At 42.4% G+C, this 20,501-nt stretch overlaps 1 protein-coding gene across 2 annotated transcripts in view; it reads right to left on the reverse strand.

Annotated features, from left to right (window-relative positions):
* Positions 1-3,694: 3,694 nt before the first annotated feature.
* Positions 3,695-20,501, reverse strand: part of atg16l2 (autophagy related 16 like 2) — a 25,937-nt gene continuing 9,130 nt past the window's right edge. For both annotated transcript variants that reach the window (XM_088078410.1, XM_088078409.1), the window contains exons 10-18: positions 13,141-13,249; positions 12,994-13,064; positions 12,849-12,920; positions 11,472-11,592; positions 11,289-11,394; positions 9,453-9,605; positions 8,415-8,462; positions 7,188-7,289; positions 3,695-6,436 (exon numbers count right to left, since the gene is read on the reverse strand). In XM_088078410.1, coding sequence (XP_087934536.1) covers positions 6,343-6,436; positions 7,188-7,289; positions 8,415-8,462; positions 9,453-9,605; positions 11,289-11,394; positions 11,472-11,592; positions 12,849-12,920; positions 12,994-13,064; positions 13,141-13,249 — 876 coding nt within the window. In that variant the 3' untranslated portion in view covers positions 3,695-6,342. The remainder of the gene's footprint in view (positions 6,437-7,187; positions 7,290-8,414; positions 8,463-9,452; positions 9,606-11,288; positions 11,395-11,471; positions 11,593-12,848; positions 12,921-12,993; positions 13,065-13,140; positions 13,250-20,501) is intronic.

Genomic DNA, 20,501 nt, shown 5'->3' on the forward strand with positions numbered 1-20,501 from the left:
CCCTCTGCTTCACCTCCTCTCTCTCCTTTCCCTCTCTCTCTCTCTCTCTCTCCTTATTAGCAGTAAAATGTGTTAAAACATAAAAACAGCCGGAGGACGGATTTTATTTTTGTCGCTGACATTAACATCAGCTGGACTCTGACCTCCCTCCGTCCCTCCGTCCCTCCGTCCCTCCGTCCCTCTGTCCTTCAATAACAGAAACACTGAAAGCAGATGTCGGCTCTGAACTTTGGTTTTGCAGAAGTCAAACTGCGTCACAGAGAGACACACACAGCTTCTGTACGGAGTCTCAGACGTGCCAATTTAGTGAATAATTAAAGATGTTTTATTCAGGGACAATCAGCTGAATATTTATTATATATTATTTATTTATAATATTTATAATATTATTATTATTATGATAATATGATCCGACCCCGGATAAGCGGAAGAAAATGGATGGATGGATGGATATTATTATGACTCCCTTATCATCATCTATGTATATATACTTATTTATATATATATATATTTACTGTATGTATCATTAGTGCATATAAATATAATAATATAATAACAATTATTAATATTATTATTACCATTTTTTGTATTTATTTTACTGGCAAATTTTAAAAGAAAACATTCCTTAATAGTTAAAAGTGATTATTTACTTTTACTTTTATTTCTTATTTCGCACAAAAAAGATTGGTAAGGTCTATTCGGGGGTACTAGAGAGGAGGGTCCGACGGATAGTCGAACCCCGGATTCAGGAGGAGCAATGCGGTTTTCGACCCGGTCGTGGAACTGTGGACCAGCTCTGGACCCTTGGCAGGATCCTTGAGGGTGCGTGGGAGTTTGCCCAACCAGTCCACATGTGCTTTGTGGACTTGGAGAAGGCATTGGACCATGTCCCTCGGGGAGTCCTGTGGGGGGTTCTCCGGGAATATGGGGTTTCGGACTCCCTGATACGGGCTGTCCGTTCCCTGTATGACCGGTGCCAGAGCTTGGTCCGCATTGCCGGCAGTAAGTCGAACTCATTTGCGGTGAGGGTTGGACCCCGCCAGGGCTGCCCTTTGTCACCGATTCTGTTCATAACTTTTATGGACAGAATTTCTAGGCGCAGCCAGGGCGTTGAGGGGGTCCGGTTTGGTGACCTCAGGATTGGGTCTCTGCTCTTTGCAGATGATGTGGTCCTGTTGGCTTCATCGGGCCGCGACCTTCAGCTCTCACTGGATTGGTCCGCAGCCGAGTGTGAAGTGGCCGGGATGAGAATCAGCACCTCCAAATCTGAGACCATGGTTCTCAGCCGGAAAAGGGTGGTGTGCCCCCTCCGGATCGGGGACGAAGTCCTGCCCCAAGTGGAGGAGTCTAAGTACCTCGGGGTCTTGTTCACGAGTGAGGGAAGGATGGAGCGGGAGATCGACAGGCGCATCGGTGCGGCGTCTGCAGTAATGCGGACTCTGCACCGGTCTGTCATGGTGAAGAGGGAGCTGAGCCGAAAGGCAAAGCTCTCGATTTACCGGTCGATCTTCGTTCCTACCCTCACCTATGGTCACGAGCTTTGGGTAGTGACCGAAAGAACAAGATCACGGGTACAAGCGGCCGAAATGAGTTTCCTCCGTAGGGTGGCTGGAGGTGAGAAGCTCGGTCATCCGGGAGGAGCTCGGAGTAGAGCCGCTGCTCCTCCGTGTTGAGAAGAGCCAGATGAGGTGGCTCGGGCATCTAATTAGGATGCCTCCAGGACGCCTCCCTGGTGAGGTGTTCAGGGCACCTCCCAATGGTAGGAGGCCCCGGGGAAGACCCAGGACATGCTGGAGAGACTACGTCTCACAGCTGGCCTGGGAACGCCTCGGGGTCCCCCGGGAAGAGCTGGACGAAGTGGCCGGGGAGAGGGAAGTCTGGGTTTCCCTGCTTAGGCTGCTGCCCCCGCGACCCGACCCCGGATAAGCGGAAGAAAATGGATGGATGGAAAAAGATTTTTAAAGAAAAAATACTATTAAAATGGCAATTTTCTTTTATTTTAAACATTTTGGTGATTGTTTTTGTTGAAATCTTTTAGCAACTTTTAAACTTTTTTGTAAATTCTTTAAATTAAAAGGGTCGGTTTAAAAGATTTCTTTTCTTTAGAAATTGACATAATTCTTTTAGTGCCAATAGTAATACAAAACATGCCTTCAAAAGTCGAAAGTAAGTTTTCTTTTTTCTTTTTAAACATTTTTTTTCTTTAAACATCTTTGGTGATTTTTTTGATGACTTCAAAGAACTTTTAAAGAAAAAATCTGGTAATTTCTTTTTACTTAAAAAAACGTAGAACATTAAAAAATGGTGATTTTTTTTCTTAAGAAATTTTTGAGGATTTTTAAAGAAAACATTTTTTCCAAAACCGTGACACGTTTTTCTTAAAAATAAGAAAAAATGACAACATTTATCACAGCCAGAACCAGAAGTTATCGTTCCGATGGTCCTTGAACACATCAGGTGTTATATCAGGATACAGATTTGTGAAACAAAATTCCAGGACTTTTCCAGGTTTTTCATGACCGTACGAGCCCCATATTTCTGAAACTGGTGAGGCAGATCCTGATTTTACGTCTTATTTTGATTTGTTAATGAGCAGGACTGAAGCTCAAAGTCCACGTGAACGCAGCGCTCTCTCGTTTGATTTTTAGGAAAAAAAGATGTTGGTAAAATTTTATTTATACTATATCCAGTTTACCGAAATATGAAACCACAATAAAAAATATGTTGGAATTGTAAAAGAAATATTGATTAAGTTAATCTTTATTTATATTTTGGCCACAAGCGTGATGCTGAAGTGACGGACCGTACGCCAGCCGGCGGTCGGTGACTTCACTGTCGCTCCATTCGTTCGAATTTTCCTCCTTTTTTGTTTTAGCTTCTGGCAGCTTTTATTAAATCTGCTTTTTTTGCTGCATCGACCAAAAGTGGAATTACAGCGTTAGAGTTGACGCTGGCCCAGAACGACTTTCCACCGTTGACTCACGTCGAAAAGAGACGTCTGTAAATCAGTGAATAATTTTTTGTGAGCATTGAAGCCCCCAAAACCACTTCTATCAGCATTTAGATTTAATCCATTCAGTTTGATATCATTTGGAAAGTCTAAAAGAGCCACAAGATTAAATATTTTAGACCGTTTTTCAAGCTAGCCAAGGCGCTAATCTGGATGTCGGTCGCTCTGTCGGCGAAAGTTACAAACTCGGCAGCGTTCGGCCGCCGTTAATCTCTCTAAGAAGGCGTGCTCTTTGGGCCAGTAAATCTGGTATTTCACACTTTTCTAAACCCGGAAAAGAGTTTTCTCTGCTTCTTGCACCAAAGAGCAGCTCTCACGGGAATGAACGAGGCCCCGCCCTCCGGCGCTGTATCCAGACTTCCTATCATACATCCGTGAGCGGACGTCCTCCGAAATACCCGAGCTAAAAAGTCTCTAAAAATTGCGTCCTAAGAGTACGATCCTGGCTCTTACTGAATAAAACAACCCTGTACGGCTGTATCTTTATTTCTAAGAGAGCAGAAATTATCGATCAGTGTTTCAGTCGCAGCTGTTTCCTCGCTAACGCCTCTAAAGTGTGAAAGCGCCCGAAGCTTCGTCGTCATCGCCGTCACGTCGTATTTTTAAAACTCGATGACGAGCTCAACAAAAATAAAAAAAATAATTGAATAAATGTTTTGAAGAGGAGCGAGGAGAGGGCAGGACGAAGGTCAGAGAGACGTTTATTAGAATAAAGTCGGAGTTGGTTCATGAGTTACAGCAGCAGAGTGTGAACATCAGATATCAGAGACACTTTTCATCCACCGCCGATACACACGGTTAATATTTAATGTCAGCTGCTCCGAGACAAACTGCTGACTCTCCCGTCATCCAGCAGTCTCTCCTCAGACACCAGCACTTCACTTTATCTCACATTTCTCCCTCGCCTCATTAACCCTTTGAAACCGCAGCAAACTGGCAGAATCTCTTTTTCTTTTCTGTTTTTAAAATGGGAAGGTGAAAAGAAAAGATGACCCCAAAATTTGCAAAAGTTAGTTAAAAGTACAAGAAAATTATTTTGTAAAAAAAGAAAAAAACTACCAGAGGAAAAAGTGTAAAACTATAATTATATTATAATATTCTTATATTAATATAATAATTATATTATAATATTCTGTAATATTATTTTAAATATGCAATAATTGTAAACATAGTTTTTCCCTTTTTTCTCTATACAGTTTTCCCTGACTTCAAAAACATATATAATTATGTTTTAATATTATCATTATTATATTCTTTAATATTACTGTAAATATGTAATAGTGATGATTATAAAGATAGTTTTTCCCGAGACTTTTCTCTTTTTTCATGACACAGTTTTCCCTTAGTTTAAAAAAAGAAAAAGATTTTAAATCTATTTATTTCTTGCAATTTGTGGACCATTTCTTCCTCCAGAAATCCAAGTAACTTAGCTCAGCGTTCAAAGGGTTAAATATTTGTAAAAGGTGTCTGAAAGCAGCAAAAAGTGATGTGGCTCTGGGTTTCAAAGGGTTAAAGGGACAGTTTGGGTGTTTTGTGGAGCGGGTGTTTGAGGGCAGAGTGTTGACTACGGTGTAACTACGGTGTAACTACGGTGTAACTACGGTGTAACTACGGTGACACGTTACAGCAGGAGCGGAGAGGACGATCGTCTGTGGCGTTAACGACGACCGGGTTTAAAGACGGCTCCTTAAAGCGCTGTCAGTCGCCACTGCAGCGACAAAGATCTGCAAAATCCCAGCGCGACATCGACGTGCACAGAGATAAACGAAGGCACGCGTGAAAATGGTGCGTTCAAGGACGCTTCCAGAGAGCGCCGCCGTCGTAAAGGACAACGTAACACATCTGAATGTGTGTTTAAACAAGAACAATGTCGCGCTCGTGGGAAAGCAGGGCACATCCCCAGAGCCTGCTGCTACAAAAACTTCCACAAAGTGCGAGACAACAGGACAGCAACACGGCACATTCACACCGAGGCGCATGGCCTTCAAACGGGGACGCATCAGCGACGTGCACCGCAAAAAAGTAGACCCATGCACCGTGAGTATGAAGCTAAATGGGAAAAGTGTTTCTTTTGAAATAAATACTGGCTGCAGCCTGACAGCAAGAAACGAAAAATCAGTTCCAAATGATGAGGAAAAACACGGAAACCCCTCGGATCAGATCACACAAGAGTCAGATACAAACAGCAAAGTGCAAAACTCCCCATCGTCGTGGCGAAAGGTGGTCGTACCTCCGGCTAACACGGTTTTCGCCGATAGTTTTCTCGGATAAAAACGGGAAAACAAACAAAGCTTTTTTACTATGACTGGTCAGCTGAGCCATCCGGCAGGTTTACAAAGAGAAAAAAGCTGTTTAAAAGAACAGTTGTGTCATTTTTTCCATCTGTGGCAGCAGAGGGATGAAATAATAGCGTGAGATTTAAAAACAAAGAAAAAAACACACCTTTGAAACCCGAGCAAAGCGGCTTGATTTCTCACAAAAACAGAAGACAGGAATGACCCCAAAATTAGCAAGAAATGACTGAAAATGAAAAGAAAATTACCTGAACATTAATAAATGAAAAAATAAAAAATAAAACCACATAAACAAAGCACTGACTTAGAAAAAATGCTTCACAAATACAATAACTCCATTTTTTTCCTGAGACATTTTCTCTCGTGTTTTAAGAATAATTTTGTAAATCTACTAATTGTGTGCAATTAGTGCAAAGTTTCTTACTAAATTGTCGTCTGAAAGCAGCACGAGAAAAATGATGTCAATCCAGGTTTCAGAGGGTTAATTTCTTTGCGGCCTCAGTTCGGCGTTTTTGTTTCGTCCCTCTGACAGAAAGCTTTTTGCTCCTGCTTGTTTGTAAATTCTGTTTTTAAAGGTGCTTTAAATAAAGTTAGCATCATGATTATTATCATTATTAATAGCTCCTCTGTTTCCTCGTTCAGCCTCTCTCGTTGGGAACTTTGCTCCGATCCGGTCGTGTTTTTTTTTTGAAGAAGAAGAAGCTTAAGTGTGGATGCTACTACCCAGAATGCATTGCGCCATGAGGTCGTTGGCTGTTTCCCTTTGTACGGCTGTAAAAGCTTCATGTTGAGGTCAAACGCTTCCTCCCGTTAATGTGTGTTAATGCTCCCAGTCGAGTTAGAAGATTTAAAAAAAGGCCCCGAGCAGGAAGTTTCCCTTTTGTCCCCAAAAAACCCCCAAACCAAAAAACAGCTGAAAAACAAAATCCGGAGCCCAAATGTTCCCTCGGACACGCTCAGATCAGTGCAGTCTCTGAGGTGAAGCGTGCTGTGTGGGGGGTTGCTATGACAACGTGACCTCTCCGCAGACGGGCCGTTTCAGATGTCACTCCAGAGGACGGCCCGCCGGCTCTTGTCCACGCTGACGACGTATTCACCGGACAGAGACCAGGACACGGCGCTGATGGACGAGCTAAACACAGAGGAGAGTGTTTGTGTTTTAAAGGAACAGTACAACATTTACGTCCACAGGTGGAGTCCCTCAGGGGAGCATCCTGGGGCCGCTGGTTTTTTCTATTAAACTTAATCAGGGATACTTACTTCGTTTAGGGGCTGCGTTTCTAAAATGACAGGAAACCAGGGGCCAGTCACAGCAGCCCCATACAGGTTTCTCTAAATTTTAGGACTTTAAAGATATTTCTAGGATTTTAGAACATTTCTGGGATTCAAGGAGATTTCTCGAATTTAAAGATTTTTTTTTTTTTTATTCAAGGACCTTTCTAGAACTTGATCAGAAATTTCCAGAGTTTGGGAAGTTGCTCGGATTTTAGGACATTTCTAGGAGTTCAGGACATAATGGTGTTAGCTAGGACCTCTGTCGATGTGTGTGGGGGATCCTCCGCTGGCCCTTTTTTGATAAACAAGCTCGATTTTGATGGTGGGAAACAGGGAATTTAGCCCCGAACACTCTAACATTCAGTTATTCAGTCAAACAAAAGTTGCTCTGAAGTTGATCTTGTCACTGATAAATGCATGAAAACATTTAGTAAATCTATCTTTCTCTCTTCAGTGTGGAGTTCCTCAAGGAAGCATCCTGGGGTCTCTCATCTTTGCATTAAACTTTGCAAATATTAAGAAAATTTAATAAAATATTTCTTAACTGTTCTGTTTTTGTCTGACTGATTAGCATATTGATCAGCTGATCAGTATCTCAGGTCGGTTACCTGTGTTTGTCAGGTAGGCGGGTCTCCAGGTTGCCAGTGGAGACGTTCCAAATGTAAACGGCACCATCAGCTGATCCGGCTGCCAGGAAGCAACCATCTGGACTAAAGAGATAAAACATGTGCCAAATATGGTCAAAATGACCTCATCAGGTGGAAAATAGTCAAAATGACAAATTCAGAGTCAAAAGCCCAGAATGACACCCAGAAATAATACAAGTCCTGTTTTTCTGCTTTGATGGCTGTGGGATACATGCATCAACACACACACAATTATCACAACAGGAAGAAGAAAAGAGACTAAAATGAGACAAACGGTCACTAAAGGGTTAACAGTACAGCTTTTGTTTTCAGAGTTTTCTTGTTTTCCTTCCTCTTCTCGAGCAGAACGTGAGCTCTGATTTCGCTTTCAAACCTTTGCAACAAAAGCGCCGCAAACCAACAGTTGTGACTGAAACCGGAGACGTTTTTGTGTCGTGTGAACGTTTCACAGTCTAACTGCGTGGAACCTCAGGGAGAACCCAGCGGGGAACCCTGACCGCGGACAAACACGCTGATATATTTAGTGTTTCTGTCGGAGAGACACAAAGCATCCTGCTGCTGCTGTCGTCATGGAAACTGCAGAGTATGAAGTACGCAGCAGCTCATCCATCTCTCTGTTTCCATCTCCGCGGTTTGGTCTCTGGAGGAATGTTTGGATCAGACGCTCGGCGACTTTAGCAGATAATCGTCCAATACAATAAAGCTGATGATTAATAAATGATGCGCTGAAGGAAAGGTGCGCCTCCAGCCGTAATAAATAACACCGCTCTGCTTACTCCTCTCATGGTCACGTGATCTGTCGCTGTGGTTTTCTCCTGGGCGAAAACGTTTTTTCTCTCGAATTATGTTTATTGGCTTTTTTTGTTCATTTGGAATGAACAGAGCAAACATTCACTAACTCCATCGCTCCAGTCTCACACGAAAAATATCTCTCTGAAAAAGGAAAAACTTCGACAAATATGTCTCAATTATACAAAAATAAGAAGAATAATTCATCATCCAGTTCTATTATTGCCATTTAGTTTAATTTTTCCTTTTTCTGTCTGTTTGTTTTACATGTTCAAATCATCCATCCATCCATCATCCATCATCCATCATCCATCCATCATCCATCATCCATCATCAGTCTGAGTGATGAGCTGAGTCCTCACCTGTTGAGTGATGAGCAGGTGAACAGAGTGAACTCACCTGATCACAGCTTTGGTGCTGTCGCTGCCACATTTAAATCCCTCCGCTCTGAAACACGCAGAAAACACAAAGAAAACATTAAAAAACACAAAAAACACAGAGAAAACACACAAACACACAGGTAACACACAAAAAACAGAAAACACACAAAAAACACAGAAAACATTAAAAACTGAGAAAACACACAAGCACACAGAAACACACACAGACAACACAAAAAACACAGAAAACACACAAAAAAACACAGAAAACATTAAAAAACACAGAAAACACACAGAAACACACAGAAAACATTAAAAAAAAACTGAGAAAACACACAAGCACACAGAAACACACACAGACAACACAAAAAACACAGAAAACACAAAAAACAGAGAAAACACACAAAAAACACACAGAAACACACAGACAACACAAAAAACACAGAAAACACAAAAAACACAGAGAAAACACACAAAAACACAGAAACACACACAGACAACACAAAAAAACCACAGAAAACACACAAAAAACACAGAGAAAACACACAAAAAACACAAAAAACACACAGAAAACACACAAACACAGAAACACACACAGACAACACTAAAAAACACAGAAAACACACAAAAAACAGAGAAAACACACAAAAAACACAGAGAAAACACACAAAAAACACACAGAACACACACACAGGCAACACAAAAAACACAGAAAACACAAAAAACACAGAGAAAACACACAAAAAACACACAAAAACACAGAAAACACAGAAACACACACAGACAACACAAAAAACACATAAAACACAAAAAACACAGAGAAAACACACAAACACACAGACAACACAAAAAACACAGAAAACACAAAAAACACAGAGAAAACACACAAACACACAGACAACACAAAAAACACAGAAAACACAAAAAACACAGAGAAAACACACAAACACACAGACAACACAAAAAACACAGAAAACACACAAACACACAGAAACACAGAAAAACAAACAAAACAAAAACAGATCAAAGCGTGGAGAGATCAGATGTTCGTCTTCACCTGAAGCACACGCGGTCGTTGCTCCACCTCCTCAGGTCGACCAGCTGCAGGCAGTCGTCACGGCAACAGCTGAGCAGATGACGGTGATCGGAGCTGATGTTCAGCGAGGTGACTTTCCCCTGAGCAGGAAGCTCCTGAACGCAGCACGCCGTCCTGACACGCAGCACAGTTACCATGGTTACAGCCGTAAATATGAAGTGGCGAAAGAGTAAAACCGTGACGGCGTGAAGCTGAATGGTGGTGAAGTGGTTAATAAGTGAGGCGGTCAGGAGGTGAAGTGGTGACATACGCTACAAAAAAAAACTAAAAGACAAAAAACTATTGATTTCGATTTGTGTTTTATGTAGTTTTATGTTGTTTTTTAAAATCCGGTTTTATTAACAAATATTTGATGTTATTCATTTCTTTTTTGTACTCAGTGTCGGCTGGTCAGGATGGAAACTCTGAAATATTAGTGATTTTATGTTGTTTTTTTAAATTATTGTTTTAGTTTTATTTAAAGCTGGACAAATCCTCAGTGTAAAAACTGTGTGAGAAAGAAAACTAAAACAAATACAATAAATGAATATTAATACCATATAATAAATAAACAATAGAAAAATAAAACAAAAAGATCAAAACTGGACCAATCAGAGCTCAGTGAATGATGTAATGGTCTGATGCTGGTGTGTGATTGGAGGACAGAGCTGTCAATCATCAGCTGATTTGAGGGGGGGCTCTGAAGGCTGAGCTGTTGCTAGGTAACAGAGGGAGACAGGGAGTCCACAGATGAATGAGAGGTGTGATGAGAGGGTTAAAATCACAGCCGATGGCCAGAGACCAGACTCTACTGACTCTACTGTTTCTATTTCTATTGTTTCTACTGTATGTTTCTACTGAATCTGTTTCTACTGAATCTGTTTCTACTGTATGTTTCTACTGAATCTGTTTCTGCTGAATCTGTTTCTACTGAATCTGTTTCTACTGAATCTGTTTCTACTGAATCTGTTTCTGCTGTTTCTGTTTCTGTGTGAAGAGTAAAAAAAGTCTAAAGTAAAGTGGTGAATTAGTGAGGTGTGCGGATAAGTGAAGTGCTGAATAGCTGAAGTGATAAATAAGTCTGTTGTTGGAGTGAGTGAAGTGGTGAATAAATGAGGTGGTTAATAAGTGAAGAGTGTAAGAGTGTGGTAGTGCCGTGCTGTTGGCTGGTACACACTAGAAGATAATCGGGCTGATTTCGGCCCGATTCGCCCCTTACAACGGTCGGGGGGGCATTCCCAACTCAGGGCTGGTCGGAACCGATTATCTGCCAAAATAATTGTTAAGTGTGAGAAGTTATCTAAATAATCTTAATGTTACCGACTGTCGGAGCCTCTTCCATCTCGCATCATAAATATCAAACATGTTTGAAATTTCCGACTGTCGTTTCTGACGGAATGCCGAGCAGAAACAGCCAATGAGAGCGAGGACACCGGGAAGCGTCACCAAACAGATATGGTGTACAAGTACAGCTGAAAAACAACTCACGCTGCAAAACGTATGATCCACGCTCGCTCCGTCTTCTCAGCCATGACTTGATCCAAAACTTTTTCTATGGTTTGGTTTTTCGCTGCAAAACAAGACGCACGCAAACGCAGCCAGCTGACGACGGCGATCCCCCTCCATAGTTGTTCTGAAGTCACGTTTGATCACGCGAGATTCTGTGAGATCTCTGAGATTCTGTGGGATAGCCACCGTGACATCTTAACTACAAACGGCGAGCGTGAGGTCTGACGATCTGGCCGAATCGTCCAGTGTCCAAATCTTCTAGTCTGTACCAGGCTAAAGTGAAGGTGTGAACGCGTGAAGGTGTGTTACCTGGTGTCCCAGACTCTGATCTTGGAGTCGTAGTGCCCGCTGATGATGCAGTTCTCAGAGCAGACGAGGTCGCTGCAGTACGACGCCACGTCGACCACCTGCACACCTGCAGAGACACGCCCACCTCAGTCAGCGCCTGATCAGCTGTTGATCAGTTATTGACGAGTTATTGACGAGACTCACATGCGGCTCTGTGCAGGTCCCACTGTCGGATGGTTCTGTCTGCGCTGCCCGTCACCACCTGATGGAGACAACCGCTGAACCTCGCCGCCGTCACCTTCCTGCTGTGACCCGTTAGAGTCAACTGAGACAGAGACGGGAATCTCAAAATACAGGGTCTCTGAGATGGAAAGTCTCAATATTTTGGCAAAAAAATGGGAAAATTTTCAGAGAAAAAGCAGGAACATTTTCTGAAAACAAGTCAGAAAATCTAAAGATTAAAGATTGGAATATTTTTGGGATAAAAGTTTCACAAAACATTTTGGAAAATTTTTAAGAAAAGGTAGTCTGAATATTTTGAGAAAAAAAAATATTTTCAGAATTGTTAGAGTCAGACAGAGGGACAGGTGAGACAGAGGGACAGGAGAGACAGAGGGACAGGAAAGACAGAGTGACAGCAGAGACAGAGGGACAGCAGAGACAGAGGGACAGCAGAGACAGAGGGACAGGAGAGACAGTGGGACAGGTAAAACAGAGGGACAGGTGAGACAGCTCTTAGCTTCACTAGCAGGAGGGGCTGTTAACATGTAAAATGTGAACATGTGTAATGGTAAACACCTGCCTACTCTCCAGCAATATGGGGACTGCCCCACTCCCCTAAACCGAACTACTGATCGCTGTTATGGAAATATCCCTGACGCGTATAAAACGACATGCAGACCTCACCTCAGGAACCGGACCACAGTGAAATCCATCTCTTGCCCAAATATAAAGCTCTGGTAAAAAGGGTGAAACCAGTCACCAAGCAAATACAGGTGTGGTCTGACAGGTGTAAAGAGTAAGACATCTGTCTTCTGTGTTTGGTGGGCTGAAATTTCCAAACTTCCACCCTGGTGGACAATAAAGATATATACTATTCTATATATTCTATTGTATATTCTAACTTGTTTAGTGTTAATGTTAAATGTGTTAACTGTTGAAGTGTTAGCTGTTAAATTATAAGCTGTGAATGTGTTAGTTGTTAACGTGATAATTCTCAATTGTTAACTGTGAACGTGATAAATGTTAGATAAAGTAGAGACTGTGAAAGTGTAAACTGGTTAACAGGTAATCTGCTGAGGTGTAAACTGTTAAAGTGTCAACTGTGAATTTGTTAACTGGTAACTTGTTAAATGTTAACATGTAAACTGTTAAAGTACAAAGTGTTAACTGTGAATATGTTAACAGTGAATGTGGTAAATGTTAACACTTTAACTGTGAAAGTGGAGACTCTTAATGTGTTAACTGTTAACTTGTTAAATGTTAACATGTAAGCTGTTAAAGTACAAATTGTTAAAATGTTAACTGTGAATGTGTTAACTGTTAAAATGTAAACAGTGATGATGAGCTCGTGGCGGTTACCTTGGGACTGGAGTCGTCGAGCCGCCACAACATGGCAGACTTGTCATAGGAGGCGGCGAGAATCCTGGAGCCCTGCCGACGAGCGCACAGGTGTGAGAGCGTGACACAGCACAGTTTAACTCGGCCAGGTGACTCGTGTACTCACCGTGGGGTCAAACTCGACGCAGGTGATGCCCTCCGTGCTGCCGTCCAGAGTCGCCCTGTGAGTCAGCGAGCCTGGTAACATCATCAGTGAGGTCACCGACATGAAAACAAGAAGATGATGATGATGTAACAAGTGCGAGGCACGTACCTGCTCGGACCTCCCACAGCTTGATGACCCGGTCGGTTCCTCCGGTGGCCAGCAGGAGGTCAGAGCTGGAGCTGAACCGCACAGCGTTAATGCCCTGCTCATGGGCGTCCTGAAGGAGACAGCAGAGGACAGACAGCACTGGACTTGAGGACAAGTCCACTTTTTTTTTTTTTTAAAGTCTGAATATATACAGTCATGGAAAAAATTATTAGACCACCCTTGTTTTCTTCAATTTCTTGTTCATTCTAATATCTGGTACCACTAAACGTATAATACAATGAACACAACAAAAAATGCAGCTGGTCACATAATACTTTATGTCCTATTTGACATTCTTAAGCTTAATTGATTCCCAGGGTATATAAGAGGCCATTTCATGTCACAAGCAGCACTGCACATGCAAAGGCCTAGAGTGGTTTCCTGCTTACATTCAAGCCGTAGCACAACTCAGAAGTTGTCAGCTCTCACATAATGCCTAAAACAAAAGAATTATGTGAAGCCACAAAGGCAGCCATCTTGGCACTGCTGGAAATTGGCAAATTGGAGAGACAGGTAGCGAAAAAACTGAAGATCTCCAAGACAGCCGTTCATTACAACAAAAAAAAACAAGCTGAACATGGCACTACCAAATTGCTACCTGGCCGTGGCAGGAAACGTCTTTCTACCCCACGAGATGACCTGCACTCATCCGCTCCTGTGTCAGGAATCGTCAGACCTCCAGGGACCTTAAAATGAGTGGGCACTGTCGAGAAATGTGACTTGTTCGGCAAGGACAGTTCGAAACCGACTTGTTGAAGCTGGTTTGAAGTCACACAGAGCACGCAAGAAGCCCTTCATCAATGAAAGGCAGAGGAAGGCCCGGTTACTCTTTGCTCGAGACCACAAGGATTGGACTGTTGATGATTGGGCTAAGGTCCTCTTCAGTGATGAATCCAATTTTGAATTGATGCCCACTCCAGCCAACTTACTGGTTAGGAGGAAGCCTGGAGAAGCTTACAACCCAGACTGTCTTGCCCCTACAGTAAAACATGGGGTGGATCAGTCATGATCTGGGGTTGTTTCAGTCTGAGTGGAACAGGGCAAATGCAATTGTGTGAAGGCTGAATGAACCAGGTCATGTACAGGACTACCCTTGAAAACAGTCTTCTTCCATCAGCTGGAAAACTCTTTCCTGCCTCGAATGACTGGACTTTCCAACAAGACAATGCCCCTTGCCACACGGCAAGGTCAGTTAAAGCCTGGATGGAGAACCACAACATTCGCACCATGCCTTGGCCTGCTCAATCACCAGATCTTAATCCAATTGAAAACCTGTGGAAAATCATCAAAATCAAAATGGAGAACCACAAGCCCAAAAACAAAGAAAATTTGTTTGAATTTGTCCAACAGGAATGGGCTGCTGTGACAGCAGAACAATGTCAGAAGCTGGTGGAGAGCATGCCAAGACGCATGGCTGCAGTCATCCAAAACAATGGTTATGCAATCAAGTATTAACTCTTGTGTGTATCATGTGTTTAAAGCAAACAGAAAAGAAAACATGGAATGCTTAAAAGTAGTGTTTTTGGCGGTGCAATGCCATAGCTATTGATGTAAGAATTTAAGTAATTTTGGTTATTATCAAGAAAACCATGGAAAATGAATAGTTCTTCGTTCTTAAATTAAACTCTCATGAGCTATTTTTGTTGTTATCATTATAATTGTCCAAACAAATGTACCTTTAGTTGAGCCAGGCATTAAAATTAACAAGAAATTGAAGAAAACAAGGGTGGTCTAATAATTTTTTCCATGACTGTATATATATATATATATATTTGCTTAAAACCTAAGTTGAAAAATGTTGGAATATTTTCATTAAAAAGCCACAATATCTCAATATTATGTGTGTGTGTATACATATATATATATGTGTGTGTGTGTGTGTGTGTGTACTTTTTTTATTAAAACAATTTAGAATATTTTGAGAAAAAAAAGTCTGCTTATTTTCAGAACAAATAATATAAAACAATAAACAAAAAAATATATTTTTCATTTCTCAGTATAGCTACATAAACAACACTGCATCACAGTTCAGTCATTCTACATCTACTACAAATAAATATGCCAGTGTTTTATATTGTATATATGTTGTATTTTAACTCCTGCTTTATTTTGTGTCTTAGATTTTCACTTCTTTTTTCACGTTTTTTATTGTTTGTTCGTATTTAATGAGCGCTGAGATTCAGCGGCCGCTTGTATTTAACTGTTGTGTAAAACTTTATTCCACCTGAACACAGTCGCGGATTCACACAGCAACACACCCGACAGTTTTGGTGCAAAATGTGAAACTTTCACCCGCTGCTGTGGCTTTAAAACTGACTGAAGGTCAACAGAGAGACAGAGGCATGATGGGTAATGAGACGCAGACAGAGGGGCTCTTTGTCAGACACACACACACACACACACACACACACTCACACTCACACTCACACAGTATGTGTGTGTGTGTGTCCACAGGGGGGAGACAGAGCTTCATTATGACAGAAAGCAAAAATTTCTCCACTTTCTATTAATGTATAAACAAAAATACAAATTAAAAAACTTAATCTGAGTGTTCTTTATTGTAAACTATAAAGTACAAATTTATTATTTTTTTCTTTGGCTTAATCAGACTTTTCTTTTCTACAAATATTTACTTTTTTTTTCTCAATAACTTCTGATCCTGACTTTTCTCACAAAAGTCTGTCATGAGGAACACAATTTCTTGATTTTTTTTTTAAAAAATGTATTTATCTAAATCTATTTTTATCCATTATTAATATTTTGATATTCTGATTTTTATCTTAAATATTAATTTCTTTCTCAAAATATATCAAGTTATTCACAATATTCTGACCTTTAACACAAAATATTCTGCCTTTTTTTTCTCAAAATATTTTGACTCTGACATTTTTTATTCTAACATGGGAAACTGTTTATTATTTTTTTCTTTATTAATTATCATTACTTATTTTTATTGTTAATCTTGGGATAATCCTGACTTTTTCTCCAAGTATTTCAGCTTTCATCCTCACAATATTCCACCTTTTATGGAAGACTATCTGAGAAGGTCAGTAGATTTGGGAATAAGTGGAGGAAATAGAATTTAAACAGTAATATTAATAAAAGTCATAAAACAAAAAGAAAAATGTTTGAATATCTGGAAATATTCTGAGAAAAAATAACATTAAGGGAGCAATATGAGGTACTGGATGTAATAATGAGAATTAGACTAAACGTCCTGTTTTACCTTCAGTGAGCAGAGTGTGTACTGAGTGTGTACTGAGTGTGTACTGAGTGTGTACTGAGTGTGTACTGAGTGTGTACTGAGTGTGTACTGAGTGTGTGCTCAGTGTGTGTTCAGTGTGTACTGAGTGTGTGCTGAGTGTGTGGTGAGTGTGTACTGAGTGTGTACTGAGTGTGTGGTGAGTGTGTACTAAGTGTGTACTGAGTGTGTGGTGAGTGTGTACTGAGTGTGTACTGAGTGTGTACTGAGTGTGTACTGACTGTGTACTGAGTGTGTACTGAGTGTGTACTGAGTGTGTGCTCAGTGTGTGTTCAGTGTGTACTGAGTGTGTACTGAGTGTGTGGTGAGTGTGTACTGAGTGTGTACTGAGTGTGTGGTGAGTGTGTACTGAGTGTGTACTGAGTGTGTGGTGAGTGTGTACTGAGTGTGTACTGAGTGTGTACTGAGTGTGTACTGACTGTGTACTGAGTGTGTACTGAGTGTGTACTGAGTGTGTGCTGAGTGTGTGGTGAGTGTGTACTGAGTGTGTACTGAGTGTGTGGTGAGTGTGTACTAAGTGTGTACTGAGTGTGTGGTGAGTGTGTACTGAGTGTGTACTGAGTGTGTACTGAGTGTGTACTGACTGTGTACTGAGTGTGTACTGAGTGTGTACTGAGTGTGTGCTCAGTGTGTGTTCAGTGTGTACTGAGTGTGTACTGAGGGTGTGGTGAGTGTGTGCTGAGTGTGTACTGAGTGTGTGGTGAGTGTGTACTAAGTGTGTACTGAGTGTGTGGTGAGTGTGTACTGAGTGTGTACTGAGTGTGTGGTGAGTGTGTACTGAGTGTGTACTGAGTGTGTACTGAGTGTGTACTGAGTGTGTGCTGAGTGTGTGTTCAGTGTGTACTGAGTGGGTACGGAGTGTGTGGTGAGTGTGTACTAAGTGTGTACTGAGTGTGTGGTGAGTGTGTACTGAGTGTGTACTGAGTGTGTACTGAGTGTGTACTGACTGTGTTCTGAGTGTGTACTGAGTGGGTACTGAGGTGTGCTCAGTGTGTGTTCAGTGTGTAGTGAGTGTGTGCTGAGTGTGTGGTGAGTGTGTACTGAGTGTGTACTGAGTGTGTGGTGAGTGTGTACTGAGTGTGTACTGAGTGTGTGGTGAGTGTGTACTGAGTGTGTACTGAGTGTGTGCTGAGTGTGTACTGAGTGTGTGCTCAGTGTGTACTGAGTGTGTGCTGAGTGTGTACTGAGTGTGTACTGAGTGTGTACTGAGTGTGTACTGAGTGTGTGGTGAGTGTGTACTAAGTGTGTACTGAGTGTGTGGTGAGTGTGTACTGAGTGTGTACGGGGTGTGTGCTGTGTGTGTACTGAGTGTGTGCTGAGTGTGTACTAAGTGTGTACTGAGTGTGTGGTGAGTGTGTACTGAGTGTGTACTGAGTGTGTGGTGAGTGTGTACTGAGTGTGTGTTCAGTGTGTACTGAGTGTGTGGTGAGTGTGTACTGAGTGTGTACTGAGTGTGCACTGAGTGTGTACTGAGTGTGTACTATGTGTGTACTGAGTGTGTACTGAGTGTGTACTGAGTGTGTACTGAGTGTGTGCTGAGTGTGTACTGAGTGTGTGCTGAGTGTGTACTGAGTGTGTGCTCAGTGTGTGTTCAGTGTGTACTGAGTGTGTGCTGAGTGTGTGGTAAGTGTGTACTGAGTGTGTGGTGAGTGTGTACTGAGTGTGTACTGAGTGTGTACTGAGTGTGTGCTGAGTGTGTACTGAGTGTGTGCTGAGTGTGTACTGAGTGTGTGTTCAGTGTGTACTGAGTGTGTGCTGAGTGTGTACTGAGTGTGTACTGAGTGTGTACTGAGTGTGTACTGAGTGTGTGCTGAGTGTGTACTGAGTGTGTGCTGAGTGTGTACTGAGTGTGTACGGAGTGTGTGCTGAGTGTGTGCTCAGTGTGTGTTCAGTGTGTACTGAGTGTGTGCTGAGTGTGTGGTTAGTGTGTATTGAGTGTGTGGTGAGTGTGTACTCTGTGTGTACTGAGTGTGTACTGAGTGTGTACTGACTGTGTACTGAGTGTGTACTGAGTGTGTACTGAGTGTGTGCTCAGTGTGTGTTCAGTGTGTACTGAGTGTGTGCTGAGTGTGTGGTGAGTGTGTACTGAGTGTGTACTGAGTGTGTGGTGAGTGTGTACTAAGTGTGTACTGAGTGTGTACTGAGTGTGTACTGAGTGTGTACTGAGTGTGTGCTGAGTGTGTACTGAGTGTGTGCTCAGTGTGTACTGAGTGTGTATTGAGTGTGTACTGAGTGTGTGGTGAGTGTGTACTGTGTGTGTACTGAGTGTGTGCTGAGTTTGTACTCAGTGTGTACTGAGTGTGTGGTGAGTGTGTGCTGAGTGTGTACTGAGTGTGTGCTCAGTGTGTACTGAGTGTGTGGTGAGTGTGTGGTGAGTGTGTACTGAGTGTGTACTGAGTGTGTGGTGAGTGTGTACTGAGTGTGTGTTCAGTGTGTACTGAGTGTGTGGTGAGTGTGTACTGAGTGTGTACTGAGTGTGCACTGAGTGTGTACTGAGTGTGTACTGAGTGTGTACTGAGTGTGTACTGAGTGTGTGCTGAGTGTGTACTGAGTGTGTACTGAGTGTGTGCTCAGTGTGTACTGAGTGTGTACTGAGTGTGTGCTCAGTGTGTACTGAGTGTGTACTGAGTGTGTACTGAGTGTGTGCTCAGTGTGTACTGAGTGTGTACTGAGTGTGTGCTGAGTGTGTACTGAGTGTGTGTTCAGTGTGTACTGAGTGTGTGGTGAGTGTGTACTGAGTGTGTACTGAGTGTGCACTGAGTGTGCACTGAGTGTGTACTGAGTGTGTACTGAGTGTGTGTACTGAGTGTGTGCTGAGTGTGTACTGAGTGTGTACTGAGTGTGTACTGAGTGTGTGCTCAGTGTGTGTTGAGTGTGTACTGAGTGTGTACTGAGTGTGTGCTGAGTGTGTACTGAGTGTGTACTGAGTGTGTGCTCAGTGTGTACTGAGTGTGTACTGAGTGTGTGCTGAGTGTGTACTGAGTGTGTACTGAGTGTGTGCTGAGTGTGTACTGAGTGTGTACTGAGTGTGTACTGAGTGTGTGGTGAGTGTGTACTGAGTGTGTACTGAGTGTGTGGTGAGTGTGTACTGAGTGTGTGTTCAGTGTGTACTGAGTGTGTGGTGAGTGTGTACTGAGTGTGTACTGAGTGTGCACTGAGTGTGCACTGAGTGTGTGCTGAGTGTGTACTGAGTGTGTACTGAGTGTGTGCTGAGTGTGTACTGAGTGTACTGAGTGTGTACTGAGTGTGTGCTCAGTGTGTGCTGAGTGTGTACTGAGTGTGTACTGAGTGTGTGCTCAGTGTGTACTGAGTGTGTACTGAGTGTGTGCTCAGTGTGTACTGAGTGTGTACTGAGTGTGTGCTCAGTGTGTACTGAGTGTGTACTGAGTGTGTGCTCAGTGTGTACTGAGTGTGTACTGAGTGTGTGCTCAGTGTGTACTGAGTGTGTACTGAGTGTGTACTGAGTGTGTGGTGAGTGTGTACTGAGTGTGTACTGAGTGTGTGGTGAGTGTGTACTGAGTGTGTGTTCAGTGTGTACTGAGTGTGTGGTGAGTGTGTACTGAGTGTGTACTGAGTGTGTACTGAGTGTGTACTGAGTGTGTACTGAGTGTGTACTGAGTGTGTACTGAGTGTGTGCTGAGTGTGTACTGAGTGTGTACTGAGTGTGTACTGAGTGTGTGCTCAGTGTGTGCTCAGTGTGTACTGAGTGTGTACTGAGTGTGTGCTCAGTGTGTACTGAGTGTGTACTGAGTGTGTGCTCAGTGTGTACTGAGTGTGTACTGAGTGTGTGCTCAGTGTGTACTGAGTGTGTACTGAGTGTGTGCTCAGTGTGTACTGAGTGTGTATTGAGTGTGTACTGAGTGTGTGGTGAGTGTGTACTGAGTGTGTACTGAGTGTGTGGTGAGTGTGTACTGAGTGTGTGTTCAGTGTGTACTGAGTGTGTGGTGAGTGTGTACTGAGTGTGTACTGAGTGTGCACTGAGTGTGCACTGAGTGTGTACTGAGTGTGTACTGAGTGTGTGCTGAGTGTGTACTGAGTGTGTACTGAGTGTGTACTGAGT

This window comes from Plectropomus leopardus, chromosome 6 (genome assembly GCF_026936395.1).
Source record: "Plectropomus leopardus strain MGB_pleo_1.0 chromosome 6, ASM2693639v1, whole genome shotgun sequence".
Classification (NCBI taxonomy): Eukaryota; Metazoa; Chordata; class Actinopteri; order Perciformes; family Serranidae; genus Plectropomus; species Plectropomus leopardus.